Raw genomic sequence first — 12,500 nt, 5'->3', positions numbered from 1 at the left:
GATGGTAGACATTGACTTAGAGTCGTGGCCCAAATGTATTTTTTTAAATGAATAATTTTGGCCACCACTGTACATATCATTTTGTCCAATCAGTGGGAGTCAATGCAAATGATCGCAGATCTATTTTTTGTGAACTGTCCCTTTAAGTCTGTTTCTCTTCTTCTCACCTGACACTCGAACTTGAGTTTCTGCTCCTTCTGGAAGGCCAGTGTGCTGGTGAGAACCGTCGATGTGTAACAGAAACAGTGCTGGATCACATGCTCATCCTCCTCCATGTACCTCAAAACACAACCAAACACCATATTACTGCACTTACTAAACCAGCAGCCAGCTCAAAAGGGTCAATTTTTGTGAAATTGAGATGTATGCATCATCTGAAAGCTGAATAAATCATCTCTCCATTGATGTGGGGTTTGTTCGGAGGACAATATTTGTCTGAGATACAACTATTAGAAAATCTGGAATCTGAGGGAGCAAAAAAATCTAAATATTGAGAAAATCATCTTTAAAGAATGAAGAATGATAAAAAATGAAGTTCTTAGCAATGCATATTACTAATCAAACATGAAGTTTTGATGTAGGAAATGTACTAAATATCTTCATGAACATGATCTTTACTTAATATCCTAATGATTTTTGGCATCAAAGAGAAATCATATTGTATGAGCGGTTATTTTACATTTTCTAAGAGATCAGTGTTATTTTAGCATCCTTGATATACTGTTGACATTTTTGTTCATATTTTGTTTTCATTTTTATATTTTGTTTTTATTTACGTTTTAGTTAAGGTTTTTATTAATTGAAATTTATTTAGTTATAGTTATTTTAATATTTGAAGTCATTCTAAATGAAAATGAGAAAAGTTTACTTGGCAACAAGCGGAAATGTGTTTAAAGAAATTCTGTTTTATTTTATTTATTTATTTATTCTGATTTCTGAAGATCATGTGACACTGAAGACTGGAGGAATGATGCTGAAAATACAGCGGAGCATCACAGAAATAAATTACACTTTAACACAGATTCACACAGAAAACTGTTGTTCTAGATTGTAATAATATTTCACTATTTTTAATGTGGTCACACACCTCTGTCCGCCCAGTTTGTTGAAGGTACACGCTAGCGCCACCATCTGTCCAGTGGCTTGACTGGTAACAGGAACACAGAGCATAGAGCTCGGCTCGAACCCCAACAAACTGCTCAGTAACCCGCGCTCCTCCTGCAGAGACACACACACGTTATCCGTCATACAGGAGCGTCAGGATGTGTGTGTGTGTGTGTGTGTGTGTGTGTGTGTGTGAGACGAGTTTGATCCTGATTAGAGTGAAAGACAGTGACAGTTTCTGTTCCAGCTGAACTCATTTAACACAGATCATCTCTCTGTCTGTCTGTGCTGATAATTAGCTGGTTTTAGAGAGCTGTCAGCTAAGCTCCATTATTATCCACAGGTGTGTGTGTGTGTGTGTGTGTGTGTGTGTGTGTGTGTACTGACCTGGCTGACGTCCTGTAGTCTAATGGATGTCTTTGTCTCCACCACCTGCCCGAACCGACCGAACATAAGCTGTATAGAAAGAGAAGATTTGGTGCTGAGAAACAATATTTCACACACACACACACACACACACACACACACACACACACACACACACACACACGTTTACACTGATGCAGTTGACAGATGCTTTTCCCCAAATGTACACTGTATTCATGGTATTCGTTTAATGTGCTGTTTGAGTTACAGAAACACACACAAATAACAACAGAGAAGAAAAACTTACCGGGAAACTGATTTCCTCTTCCAAAACTTTATCTCCGACAACCTGCAGAGCAAATACACTGAATAAGTGTGTGTGTGAAAACTTAAACTGTTTAAGTGCAAAAAAAGTTTATGCTCATCAAGGCTGCATTTATTTGGACAGTAAAAATAAATACAGTAAAAATAGTGATATATCTTTACAATCTAGAGCAGCTGTTTTCTGTGTGAATCTGTGTTAAAGTGTAATTTATTTCTGTGATGCTCCGCTGTATTTTCAGCATCATTCCTCCAGTCTTCAGTGTCACATGATCTTCAGAAATCATGAAAATATGATGATTTACTGCTCAAGAAACATTTCAGATTATTATCAATGTTGAAAAAAAAATCATGCTTAAGATTTCTGAAGATCATGTGACACTGAAGACTGGAGGAATGATGCTGAAAATACAGCGGAGCATTAGAATAATATTACACTATTTTTACTGTATTTCTGATCAAATAAATGCAGCCTCAGTGAGCAGAAAAGACTCTTTCAGAAACAATATAAATATATTGATGAGTGTGTCACCTGACAGAAGAGCTGGTGGTTGTCTTCAGAGACCAGCAGTAAACAGCAGCACTGCGACTGAGTCTCTGTCTGCAGCTGAAACACACACACACACACACACACACACACACACACACACATCAGGGCTTCCCTCTGCTTTAATGCATTTGATTTTCTGTCCATCCGGGTGTTGTGGATCACAGAATGACTAAAGGCACACTGACACCAGCAAACAAAACTAGCACAGAAACCCCAGTCAAGTGCAGGAAGATCTGACAGCGAGATATTGAGTCAGACACAAACACGAACAAATGAACGAGTGAAAGAGAAACGCAGAAACGCTACTTGGCCTCAGTGATTTATCTGGCCACAGACAACATTCATCTTTCAAAACAGCCCTTTCGTAAAACATTTTCTCTTAATTCAGACTGAACGGCGTAGTGAAACCAAATCATTTCAGGGATTATTGCATTCTGGAGATGAAACTGTGTTCAGCAATAAAGCAGAAAGGAGTTATGCTTTAGAACCTGTGTGTAAGGCAGATATATGTCATGAAAGTCATTTATGCATGACACAACAACAGCATCATTTGTATTTATAAAAGAATGAAATAAAATGGAAATAAAACATGCAGTCTAATAAAATAAGTGACAAAAAAGGCAGTTTAATAAAATAAAATAAAATAAAATAAAATAAAATAAAATAAAATAAAATAAAATAAAATAAAATAAAATAAAATAAAATAAAATAAAATAAAATACAAAAAACAGGCAGTTTAATAAAATAAAATAAAATAAAATACAAAAACAAAAACAGGCAGTTAAATAAAATAAAAAAAACAAGCAGTTTAATAAAATAAAATACAATAACAGGCAGTTTAATAAAATAAAATAAAATAAAATAAAAAAAAAAAAAAAAAAAAAAAAAAAAAAAAAAAAAAAACAGGCAGTTAAAATTAAAATAAAATATGTTCTAAATATACTTTGCTAACATTCCCATTAAGTTATGAAAGCATTATGTTCATTATGTTAGTTTATAAAACATAAAATAAAATAACAATTGCTTCAATAAACTCACTGTTCTGTTCAGTTCAATAAGACCGTTATTAATAAAAATACAAAACAGGCATTTGATAAAAAAAAAAAAAACATCACAAAGCATAAAAAGGCGGTTAAAAAAATGAAATGATACATTAAAATGAAACAGGAGAAATAAAATAAAGGTTTGATACAGCTGTTTTTCCATCATGTGATAATTATCAGGAGGTCAATATTAAATATCAAGATTCAAGATTTTTATTCATCACATACACGATTATATAGAGCATATATAAACAGCCATGAAGTGTGAATTATTCTTAAAGAATATTCTTGATTTCTTGATCAAACAAACTGATTCGATGCATTTTAAATGTATTTGATAATGTGATTCACAGATGGGTTAGAAACGTTGAAAACAAAGACAAAAACCGGGATGATGTGTGTGTGTGTGTGTGTGTGTGTGTGTGTGTGTCCTTTCCTCACTACAATTGAAACAATCTGAATAAATACAGATAAGCTTATTATGCAAATGATCCTTCAGGCACTGACCTGCACAGCACAAATCACACACACACACACACACACACACACACACACACACACACACACACATACACACACACACTTTCATTTCCGTAACAGCGAGCAGCAATAAACATTATGTCCTGTGAGTGAACATAAATCATCTGCTGATGTGACTGCATTTGGATTTGTATCTTGTGACCGTCCATTGCCTTCTGTTGTTTTTAGACCAAGATAATGATAGTTTGTCCCCTGAATGTCACAGAAAGCAAAGCTAACAAAAATATATTCTGATATATTTTTGCTCAAATTGCCATTACATTATGAAAATAATTCTGCGAACATTTTAAATGTCCAGTTTTTAAATGGTTTATAATGTTTTTCTTGGTAAGGATTAGATTAAGGAACATTAAAAAAATATTACTTTTGAACCTTTTGCCAACATTATGAGAACATTAGCATTAAAACTATTTTAGAAAATAATAATAACAATAATCCTTAATCACTGAGTGAAAGTGTTTTTTCCAGCAGAACTGATCTGTTTTCCCCATTTTCTGGAGTGAGAGTCTTGTGTGTTCATGCATAAGGAGGTTAAATAAAATTGTATTTATGCATGACAAAAAAAATAAAAAAATAAAAAAAAAATAAAAAAATAAAAAAATAAACAAATAAATAAAATAAAATAACAAAATAAATAAAATAAAATAAAATTAGTCTTTGGCAATAATATAGAAAGTAGTCAAAACTCTTAACGTGTACAGCAAATACAGGTAATAAAATAAAATAAAATAAAATAAAATAAAATAAAATAAAATAAAATAAAATAAAATAAAATAAAAATTAAATTAAATTAAATTAAATTAAATTAAATTAAATTAAATTAAATTAAATTAAATTAAATTAAATTAAATTAAATTAGTCTTTGGCAATAATATAGAAAGTAGTCAAAACTCTTAACGTGTACAGCAAATACAGGTAATAAATTAAATTAAATTAAATTAAATTAAATTAAATTAAATTAAATTAAATTAAATTAAATTAAATTAAATTAAATTAAATTAAATTAAAAAAACAGGCAGTTTAACTAAAATAAAATTCTAAGAATACTTTGCTAATATTCCCATTAAGCTATGAAAGCATTATGTTCATTATGTTCAGTGCTGAATGTGAAATGTTTTAAATGTAAAAAAGAAAAAAGAATCCTGGTAATGTGAACATCAAGGGAACAGTCCATTGTATCATTTTGAAAACAATGTGGAAATGTTACTTTTGTTCTCTGAACATTCTGAAACAAGTAGCGACATTTAGGAAACGTTAGACAAACAAGTTTTAGAAATAAATATATATTTCAGAAAAAACATTTCATAAACATTCTTTATCTTTTTATATAAATAATGTTTTTCTGTGCTGTAAAATTAAATTATTATAATCTTAATTCAAGGGTAAACGAATTTGGAAACTGATAGTAATTAGATTAAATTACATTTTAAAATACTCGTAATCAGACTACAGTTACTTTTTATGGATTGCATGGTTACATATTATTTACACAATAGCAATAATTTATTAATGATTTATTTATTCTCTCTTATCAGTCTTTTACATGTTGCTTTCTAAAACAGCTTACTGCTTATATACTGCTTATATATACAACCAGCTTCAGGAGGTTTTTGAGGTTTCTTAACTTTTTCTTGTATAAACTGAAAACAACAAGTTAAGATGAAGTTTGCTGAAGATGCGTTTGATTTTAATTTTCTTAATTTTCTTAATTTTTTTACAGTGTACACAGACTCAGAAAGTCAGGAATATCAGTGTCACGTATTTCCTTGTGTGTCATGGAAGTAATCGGACTCTTATTATAGAATTTGATTACAGAAAAACTGTTTTGAGCATGAAAATGGATTAAAACATATAGCCTATAAATAACAGGCAATAACATATACGTTGTCTATAGCCTATAAAACAGCTTCATAAATAGGAATATTTCAATGCATGATTTTTTAGTGAGACATTAAATAACTCGAGACTTGACTCGGACTCCAAGTTAAAGACTTGTGAACATCTCTGGTCTGATTATAATAACTAAAATGTGTGTTTTTTGTCATGTAATTTAGAAAACAGATTACAGTTTGTAAGTAATCTGCCCAGCTCTGGTTATCTAGTATCTGTTTAGTCTGTACTTACATAGTTGATGACTTTGAGCTGCAGGGAGGCGGCGTCCAGATCATACAGCTCACCTGTCAATCACACACTTTTACATTACATTATGCCACAGAGACACCCAAGGCTTGATAGAAATACATGACTCTAAATGCATTTCTGCCGCACTGTTATTATGTACCTTAATGCAGATTTAACCGCAGTTTCAAAATGAAATGTTCAGTGAGTGGCGCTAAAACACCAGTTCATATAGGTAAAAAAAACTTTTTTGAGTTTTGAGTTTGGCAGAAATGTAGGTAGAGGCATGTATTTCCAATGAGCCTAAGTTGCACATAGAATATGAAATACTCTTTAATGCTACAGTAACACAAGTGTGTGTGTTGTGTATTTGTGTGTGTGTGTGTGTGTGTGTGTGTGTATGTGTTTGTGTGTGTGTGTGTTTCTCACCACACAGCCGTAGGATTTTGCGGTCGAGCTCTCTGTAGTCCTCTGCCTGTACGCTGGTTTTGGGCTCCACTGGTGCATTGTGGGATTGAGTGTGTGGCCGTTTGGAGCATCTCTGAATGTCTCTGACTCGCTTACAGGCCACAGTGAGCTGACAACACACACACACACACGCACACATATAAACGCACACAATATAAACACTTGCATTCTGACATGCACATGTAGTAACGTTTATCTAGAAAGTGTAAATCTATGTAAAATCACAGCCATGCTGATAGGGTATAGAGCAGTATCACATGGCTACGAGTTTGCGTAATTGGATGACACAAGTGTGTAAATAAATAAGAAACAACCATTGAGTGTCTTAAAAATCATTCTTTGTGCAGAACTACTTTCTTCCTCCACGAATCCAAATCTCTAGCAGACAGTTTAATTTTCAGCGGTGGGGTCCAACTAGTTGCATGTAACCAAATTACGTAAAAAAGAAATAGCTACATGGGAAAATGTTAATGATTACCTTAGAGTTACAAATGATCTGCTCTTATCATCTGATCATGGGTGTATCTCTCTATTATTTTTATTGGATCTTAGTGCTGCGTTTGACACAATTGACCACAACATTCTTTTGCATAGACTTGAACACTTTGTTGGCATCAGTGGAAGTGCATTAGCATGGTTTAAATCGTACTTATATGACCGCCATCAGTTCGTAGCAGTGAATGAAGATGTATCTTATCGATCACAAGTGCAGTATGGAGTACCTCAAGGCTCAGTACTAGGGCCGCTACTCTTCACGCTTTATATGTTACCCTTGGGAGATATCATCAGGAAACATGGTGTTAGCTTTCACTGTTATGCTGATGATACTCAGCTCTATATTTCTTCACGGCCCGGTGAAACACACCAATTTGAAAAACTAATGGAATGCATAATCGATATAAAAAACTGGATGACAAATAATTTCTTACTGCTAAATACCAAATTTGTGGTGGCTGTGCTTAAATTATAATAATTCCAGTGATGAAGGATTCTGAAAGTCTGACAGTGTTCGGTGTTGAGTGTCACTGCGTGGGTTACATTTTTGAAAATGATTAACAGTTTGAAACATTAAATCTTTACAATTATTTTTGTGGTATTATTGTAAAATTATTCTGTAAGTTAAAGAGAGCTAATGCTATTTTGGAGGGGGAAATTATAAATAAAATAAAATATAATGAAATCTGTTGTTTCTGCTTGTAAATCTGATGTTTTTTGTCTTGTGATTTGTTTGCTTTCTTGTTTTTGCTCTCGTCGTGCCATGCTTGTGTCTGATGTTAAATTGCTTCTCTAATCAACAGAATCAAAGCTGTGTGAAGTGTGTGTGTGTGTGTGTGTGTGTGTGTGTGTGTGTGTGTGTGTGCTCTGATGATGATGATGGTGGTGGTGGTATGATGAAAGCCTTTGGACCCTTATCACCTCAAATAAAACCTGAGAGATGAAGGCGGATTGGCTTTTGACTCAACATCAGGATGAAAGAGTCTGACTGAGAGATATACATTTAGTCATTTAGCAGACGCTTTTATGCAAAGTGACTTACAACAGAAATTTAAGAAAAGCTTCGGACAGTTTAAAGGAGATGTGGTACTATGGTATATTTCTGTAAGCTAGAGCTTATTCTCTTAAAAAACAACAAACAAATAAAAAACCAAGATGCTTTTAAGTTTTCCGTGTCTGTGTTTCTCTCTGTGTGTGTGTGTGTGTGTGTGTGTGTGTGTGTGTGTGAGTGAGTGTGTCTTACATGTTTCTCCAGGATGGTGAGGTTTTGTTCATCTTGTTCTGTCAGTGGTTTACAGCAGAGCTGTTGAGAGAGACAGAAGAAATCACACAATTCATTACACCCCTGCTCTATTTCTGCCAGCTCTCTCTCTCTCTCTCTCTCTCTCTCTCTCTCCATTTGCTTTAGTTGCAACACTGTGACCTCTGACCCTGTGTCCGTCTGCAAGAGTCCCAGAGAGAGACTCGACAAGACACGCTCCTGATCTAATAGAGCGGACACTAAAACACTGAAATGAAGTCAAACAGCAGCTCTTATCCACATACTATATCAGTGATGCATTAAATTGATGAAAAGTGACAGTAAAGACATTATCTATTTAAAAAAAAATTTGTTCTTTTGAACTTTCTGTTCATCTGTGAATCCTGAAAAATAAAATGTATCACAGTTTCCACAAAAATATTGTGCAGCACGACTGTGTTCAACATTGATAATAATCAGAAATGTTTCTTGAGAAGCAAGCATCATATTAAAATGATTTCGGACAGTTTTTACAGTATTTTCGATCAAATAAATGCATTTTTGAGAGCAGAAGAGACTAAAAAACTCCAAACTTTGACTAGTTATAAACTAGACATGCGGAAAATTATCAATTTTATAAACGACTATGACACATAAATATTTCACCAAATAAATATGATACTTTTTTTTAATTAATTCAACATACAAGAGTTTGGCAAAAATTGTCTTGAAATTTATGATTGAATGAATGGTTATTATTATTAACTAAAACCATTTCGTTACTTAAAAAAAATATAAATAAATAAATAAATAATTCATCATATACATATTTGGAGTTTGACAAAAAAAATAAATGAAATTACCTGAAACATTTCCGTTACTTAAAAAAAAATAATAATAATAATAATTAATAACAATAATAATTCAACATTTTCTTAAAATTTCTGATTGAATGCATGGTTATTATTATTATTATTATTATTATAACTAAAAAAATGATTAAATTTATAAAAACTCAACTTATCCAGCTTGTTGGCAATCAAACATTTATTTTTGTTTATTGTGAACTGAAATAGTAAAATAACAAAAAATAATTTTATTTTTTATAAATAATATAAACTATATAGACATAATAAAACATATAAAACCTAATAAAACAGACTAGTAAAAATAAATATATAAAGATAAATATATCAAGTAATTAAAAATATTAACAAAATAAAAATAAAATAACAAATAACGCAGCTTGGAGGAGGAGAATTCGATGCAAAAGCTCTTCTTTGATGTTAACTGTGCTTTAAACATGATGCATGTAGAGATTTAATGCTGATCAACAGAAACAGTCTAAACTCATCCTCTTGAAGATCAACACTCCTGAACGTCTCAAACATCTCTTTACATGTGAAGCACAAACCAGTTCAAACTACTTCACATTCGACCCCAATTCTTGCTGCTGCAATTCTGAAGCACAGCCAATGGTTACAAAACGATTTGCATGACGTGTCATTATGTGCAAAACAACAAAATGGACGAGGTTTTGGCTGCCTTTCACTATTTTCATTCTATCTTCTATTTGCAAGTTGCCAAGTCTCTCAAGAATCCATAACTAAAACCATTTTCGATACTTAATATAAAATAAATGAATAAAAATTATACTTATCCAGCTTGTTTTTATGACGCGTCACGGCCGCTGCAATAAAGTGTCTTCCCTGCACTCAAAAATCTCATAAAATCCTAAAGTTTTATTACGCTATTAGAAATAAACACTTTAATTGGACGAACGCCGCCTGTAAAACCACAACATTAGGCAGCTGGTTAAAAATAACGAGCTACAACGAATTCAGATGACTTAAAGAGAGCAATTGCACGACATTCACTGATTCATTGGTTGAGTGGTGTGTGTGTGTGTGTGTGTGTGTGTGTGTGTGTGTGTGTGTGTGTGTGTGTGTGTGTGTGTGTGTGTGTGTGTGTGTGTGTGTGTGTGTGTGTGTGAGAGAGAGAGAGAGACATCACAGCAGAACTCACCAGAATCAGAGCGATCACCTTCCCTTCATCACCGTCCACCAGAGGAATCACGAGCGCTGAGACAAAAAGAGATCAATCACTGCAACTTAAAGCACAAAAATGAAGATTTGCTGTGACTTTATTCATTCTCAGACCACCTGTAGGTGACTTCTGTTCTTCAGGAGAGCAGCAAAGATGTTACAGTTGTGTAGAAAGGTAAAAAATGTTTTGAAAATGAAAGCAGATTAAAAAACTGTAAGCTGAGACTGTGCTCCTTGGTGGTTCATATAATGCAAGTCAATGGCTACCGTCACTTTGAGAGTCAAAAAAGCACATCCAAGCAACACAACATTAAAACCTGTGGCTGCTGATGATACATCGAAACGATCGGTCTGTGCAAGAAGCTGAACATTATTTACAACACTGTAATCCAGAGCATGAAGCTCAAGCTGAGGCGGAACTGGACAGGGCAATCCAGTCAACGCCAACGCCAGAGGTACAACATCAGTGCTTTGAAAGAAACAGCCAGGCTAGAAATGTTTCGAAGCACACTCTCCAAAAAGGCCCAGATCCTACAGCAGCGGATCGACAGAAAGACCATGGATGAAAAATGGCAGAGCATTAAAGAGGCAATAACATCAACATGTAAGGAAGTGCTAGGTAACAGGAAGCGGGGGCAAAAAGAATGGATCTCAGTGGGAACCTTAGAAAAGATCCAGGAGAGGAAAAGGAAGAAGGCAGAAAAAAACAGCAGCCGCACACGTGCTAGAAAAGCCAAGGCCCAAGAGCAGTATACAGAAGCAAACAGAATAGTAAAGCGGAGTATAAGGGCAGACAAGAGAACCTACATGGAGGAACTGGCAGCAGAGGCAGAAGATGCGGCTCAAAATGGTAACATGAGAGAGCTGTATACAAACATCAAAAAGCTCTCAGGTAAATTCAGCCAACCAGAGAGGCCAGTTAGAGACAGAGAAGGAAAAGCTATTCCAGGGATAGAACAGCAAAAGCATAGATGGGCAGAGCATTTTGAGGATCTCTTGAACAGACCTTGTCCATTAAACCCAGTAAATATCCAGCCAGCCAGCTGTGACCTTCCTATCATTTGTGGTGTTCCATCGAAGGAAGAAATGTATAAGGCCATCAAGCAATTGAGAAACGGGAAGTCAGCCGGGCCAGACACCATTCCTGCAGAAGTTTTAAAAGTGGACGAAGTGACCACTGTGGAAATGCTCTATCCTCTATTCCAAAACATCTGGGAGGAGGAAGACATTCCAACAGAGTGGAAGGAGGGCTATCTCATCAAGCTCCCCAAGATGGGTGATCTTAGTTCCTGCTCCAACTACAGGGGGATAACACTGCTGTCAACCCCAGGCAAGATATTCAATAGAGTCCTCCTAAACAGGATAAAAGACGCGGTCGACCCACATCTCAGAGACCAACAAGCTGGCTTCAGAAAGAGTAGACCAGCAGCTTACAGATGCCTTCCAAGTGCGAACAGGGGTGAGACAAGGATGCCTATTGTCACCCTTCCTTTTCCTGTTGGCAATAGATTGGGTAATGAAGACATCAACTACCCAGAAGAGGAATAGCATCCAATGGACACCTTGGACACAATTGGATGACCTCGACTTTGCTGATGACCTGGCACTTCTTTCCCACACCCAGCAACAAATGCAGGAGAAGACCAATATCATCGCAACTCATTCAGCAAGCCTTGGACTCATTATACACAAAGGGAAGAGCAAGATCCTCAAAGTCAACAACAACAACACGGCCCCCATCAGGCTAGAAGGAGAAGCACTAGAGGAAGTGGAAAGCTTCACCTATCTTGGCAGCATAGTCGACAAGTTGGGGGGGACAGAGGCGGATGTGAAGGTGCGGATTGGAAAGGCAAGGGCAGCTTTCCACCAGCTGGAGAAAGTCTGGGGATCCTCTGAGCTGCCTAGGAACACCAAGATCAGGATCTTTAACGCCATGATAAAGCCTGTTCTACTGTACGGTGCAGAGACCTGGAGAACAACAGTCACTACCATGAAGAAAATCCAGTCCTTTATTAACACCTGTCTCAGACGAATCCTAAGGGTACGCTGGCCGAACACCATCAGTAACCTGGAGCTGTGGCAGCGAACAGGACAGCAGCCTATTGAGGAAGAGATCCTCCAAAGACGCTGGAGATGGGTTGGCCATACCCTTCGCAAGCCTGCATCAAGCACAGCAAGACGTGCCCTCTTTTGGAACCCACAAGGGAAAA

The 12,500-nt window shown here is 35.3% G+C and overlaps 1 protein-coding gene across 7 annotated transcripts in view; it reads right to left on the bottom strand.

Moving 5' to 3' along the window:
- Positions 1–12,500, bottom strand: part of LOC132107650 (cGMP-dependent 3',5'-cyclic phosphodiesterase) — a 164,681-nt gene that overhangs the window by 22,606 nt on the left and 129,575 nt on the right. For all 7 annotated transcript variants that reach the window (XR_009424321.1, XM_059513759.1, XM_059513765.1 and 4 more), the window contains 9 exons: positions 10,271–10,326; positions 8,249–8,308; positions 6,472–6,619; positions 6,049–6,101; positions 2,324–2,398; positions 1,778–1,819; positions 1,492–1,560; positions 1,088–1,218; positions 168–279 (listed from right to left, as the gene is read on the bottom strand). Coding sequence is in view for 6 of the 7 variants with exons in the window: in XM_059513759.1 (XP_059369742.1) it covers positions 168–279; positions 1,088–1,218; positions 1,492–1,560; positions 1,778–1,819; positions 2,324–2,398; positions 6,049–6,101; positions 6,472–6,619; positions 8,249–8,308; positions 10,271–10,326 (746 nt within the window). In the remaining variant the exon portion in view is untranslated. The remainder of the gene's footprint in view (positions 1–167; positions 280–1,087; positions 1,219–1,491; positions 1,561–1,777; positions 1,820–2,323; positions 2,399–6,048; positions 6,102–6,471; positions 6,620–8,248; positions 8,309–10,270; positions 10,327–12,500) is intronic.

This window comes from Carassius carassius, chromosome 28, assembly GCF_963082965.1.
Source record: "Carassius carassius chromosome 28, fCarCar2.1, whole genome shotgun sequence".
Classification (NCBI taxonomy): domain Eukaryota; kingdom Metazoa; phylum Chordata; class Actinopteri; order Cypriniformes; family Cyprinidae; genus Carassius; species Carassius carassius.
The sequence above is the reverse complement of the archived record's forward strand: the minus strand, read 5'-3'. Positions and strand labels throughout refer to the sequence as shown.